General features: G+C 38.7%; 1 protein-coding gene across 1 annotated transcript in view; it reads right to left on the bottom strand.

Moving 5' to 3' along the window:
• The window catches only part of srgap2 (SLIT-ROBO Rho GTPase activating protein 2), a 77,686-nt gene that overhangs the window by 23,500 nt on the left and 50,587 nt on the right, over nt 1-3,599 (bottom strand). Inside the window, 1 exon segment of the mRNA XM_014002073.1 lies at nt 2,432-2,594. Within this exon segment, the coding sequence (XP_013857527.1) occupies nt 2,432-2,594 (163 nt within the window).

Consider the following 3,599-nt stretch of genomic DNA (forward strand, 5'->3'; position numbering starts at 1 on the left):
AATAAAAGTTTTTGAATTGAAAAACATATATGCAAATATAAAGCAAACAATAACATCATTGCTCACCTTTCACCTTTCAGTGGCAGGTGATGACAAAACTGGAAGGCAACAGCTTTGACTTAAAGATTAACAGAGACACAAAAAGTCGTGTTTTAGTCTGTTTTGCAGTGAGATGAGAGTGGCATGCATTCTTCATGTTTGTTCAAGGACAACATATTAGGCTGGAAATCGGCTGCCTCCATCATGACATTCCCCGCACATGGCTTTTCTGTTCACACATGCATGAAAAGTCAAACTACCCTAAACCTAGGACGGGGCTTTCTATTCATGTTGTTCCTTCTTACGCTGGATCTCGCCTCGCTTTGATCTTCACCTTAACCTTACCCCTCGCTGGTCTGACCTAAAATAAATTGTAATTTTTAATCCAAACCAAAGCTTCGCCCTTTGAAGTGCCAACAACCTGCAAGAATGACCTCATCCTGCAGCGGTTCTGACACACTTGCACTCTCGTGCAGAACAAGTAGTCTAATTTGCCCTCGTCGTAAAGATGAACGAGCAGGAGGAGGACTCTGCCATAACGTTTGCTTCATATTGTACAGCTTCGTATTCCTACTCCAGCTCATTTGCTTCAGTCCTCTTCTTGCTGCTCCTCCACAGTTTGCCCTTCTTATCTCTTATCTGCCAGACTAGAAGGTAAAGATCAATAAGACTTCAGTATGAAACAGACACTTTAAAACAGCAAAGACTCAGACTTCAGTTGACCTGCTGTCAGTCAATGAATCAGCCAGGACAAAAAGCAGTTGCTGGGAAGATGGATGGACATGGCTAAAACGTGACATGGATTTAGCATGTCTGGCTTTTTAAAGCGGCTTCAGCACTTGAAGAGGAGGACCATTCACCTCAACCTTTTAATGCTCCTCTTCACACATAAAGTGCAATGATGATGACCTCGACCCCAGTGAGGAGTGTGTGGTTCCAAAAACCGTTTTAAACAACCCTGTGTCAAAACCTCTACATGTTTCTATCACACCGTTCTGTTGAAATTCCTTTACATGAGACAACAGACACTGTGTGGGGTTTTCTCCAGTCAGATGCACTTTAGCACAGAGTGGACTTCCCTTTTCTCTACCTGTTACTGTAAGCTGTCAGTCAGCTGAATGATGGCGAAACAGAGAGGAGGCATGATCTTTTCCCTTTATTGTTAAAAAAAGTTTTGTTTTGCAAAAAACACAGTCAGTAGTTGTGTTTCCATTGCAAATGTGTGCAAAACTTTGTTGATATTCTGTTAATGTCAAAAAAACAGTTTCGCAATTGTGGTGTTTCGATCAAGTAAGAAATGCAATTAAAGTCACGCATGAATACGCTTGTTGTCATGATAAGTCATTACAAACATGGCGGCAACGGATGTAAACACATAGCATATTGCTACCACGACACTAGCGCTCATCATCAGAGGAGACGTCAAGCGTCTTATCGAGGCTTTCCAGCAACAAGCCCCTTAGGAGCGGCTACGTATGCTGTGTTTCTGGGAAATTGCAGTCGGTGAGTTTACTACTTTTATTTACTACTTCCRTGATTTTACTACTACCATACTTTTATTTCCTGTTATGTTCTTCATCGCCGTCTTTTTCGCCAGTAGAAACAGCCGGTTCTTGATCATGTGACTCCCGTGATGCGAAAAAAAGTATTTCGACATGGCCGAAAAACCACCTCATCCTAGAGCAAAACCATTTTGTCGAAAAATGCAATTTTTCCTAAATTAATGTATTTCCATTATTTTCCCAAAATTCTAATTTGTTCATTTGCATGGTCAATAGAAACGCAGCTACTGTTTGGCTATCACTTACCACTTTTGTTTTTAAAGGTAGCACTGTTTTAAAGTCTATCCTTGTGAATAAAAATCGAGATTTCAATATTTATCTTCCAAAGCAAAAAATCACTTTATGAACATCTGATTTTAAACAGTGTCAACACAGCCACTAGAGTTCTCTTGATCTTGTCTATTTATGCATCACAATAGAAATAACTACAAATGAGCATTGTTAAAATTATGGCCATTTTTATAAGATTGTTTGCTATGTATTTAAGCAGTATTAATAAAAAAAATCACAATTCTGTTTTTAAATAAAAGAAAATTATATTAAGCAAACTAATTCTTTTTCGTTGTCTGCTGTTTGTCTGTAATGCAAAACTGGTCGAAAGTTAATGAGACCTTCAGAAAGTTATCTTTGGAGTTAAATCTACAATTGTTTAAAATTTTCTTGTCAACCCAATCCAAGATKTAAGGTGTTTAGATAAACTATGATGTAAAGTTATTATTATTATTAAAATTGGCATAAAATGTGTCAGGCAATATGCATGCTTTTGAAAAAAATGCTAAGCTTTTAACTAAATTTTTGCTTGAAGCTGTTGTATTCTTGTGTGGCTTTACCTTCTTGAAGAGGCGTCCCGAGTCCTCGCTGATCTGTGCGAACCGGGGGATGATGTTGTTGAGGTAGAGGTCGGACAGGGTTGCGTGGTCGCGGCTCTCCCTCTTCACCTGAAGCAGCAGCAGGTTCCAGCAGTTCACTGGAGATAGGATGGTCTGCTCCTTCCTGCACACAGAGAGGGAGAGATTTAAAACATTTTGTTTGTATTGGAGTGCAAGTCTTTTTGAACAATTATTTTCTGACTTTTTTTCCTGCTATAACCACCTTTTTATAAAGGCAGGTTGCACACACAGGTACAAAAACACGCTCTCAAATCATGTCAGAAAGAGAAATACTATAACTTCCAGACAGATTTCAGTGCAAACCAGAACTCTTTTTTTTTTTTTTCACTCACAACCCAACCACAGAGGGTATGATAGCCAGCCTAAACACAGGATTCATCCAGGCTGCAAAAAACCTGCAGGAAGAGGTAAGCCTCCCTCTAAAACACAGCTGTTTTGCAAAAAAAAAGAAAAAAAAGAGAAAAAAAAGAAAAAAGAAAAAGAGATCTGAACACTGCAAACAATAAAATAGTTTAATCTTGCTGTACTGACTTTGTTTTAAGTCATCATAAATCCATTACAAATATGCTAAGTGGTTAGATGGCACCACAACTGTTTTTACAGAGGGAACACACACACACACAGCTTGATTGGGTAAGTGTGTGTTTACAACAAGAGTTATGAGTGATCTACAGATGATCTAGTGGTTAAAATGGATTATGAGTGAGTGTAAGTGGATGAAAGATGGCCTTTGTGTCGTAGAGAGCAGATTTAACTGGATGAAGAGAGAAAGAGCTACAAGGCATTTACATCACACACACACACACATCCTTGTACTTACATCAAACTGAGGACTTTGCATTGACTTCCATTCATTTTTGTAACTGTATTTATGCCTAACCCAGACATTTTCCCTAAAACTAACCATTACTAGTCTATTCCTAACCTTAACCTGTACCAAAACTTAATTCACACCATACCTCTAACTAACTAGTAAAGCAGAGTAGAGCTGCAAATAAAGTGAGGACCAGGACAACATCAAAGACCTCGCTTTGATAGTATCAAATTTGCAAGTGGTCCTTACTCTGTAGTAGAAACAAACACACACACACACACACACACACACACA

This window comes from Austrofundulus limnaeus, unplaced genomic scaffold (genome assembly GCF_001266775.1).
Source record: "Austrofundulus limnaeus strain Quisiro unplaced genomic scaffold, Austrofundulus_limnaeus-1.0 Scaffold11, whole genome shotgun sequence".
Taxonomy (NCBI): Eukaryota; Metazoa; Chordata; class Actinopteri; order Cyprinodontiformes; family Rivulidae; genus Austrofundulus; species Austrofundulus limnaeus.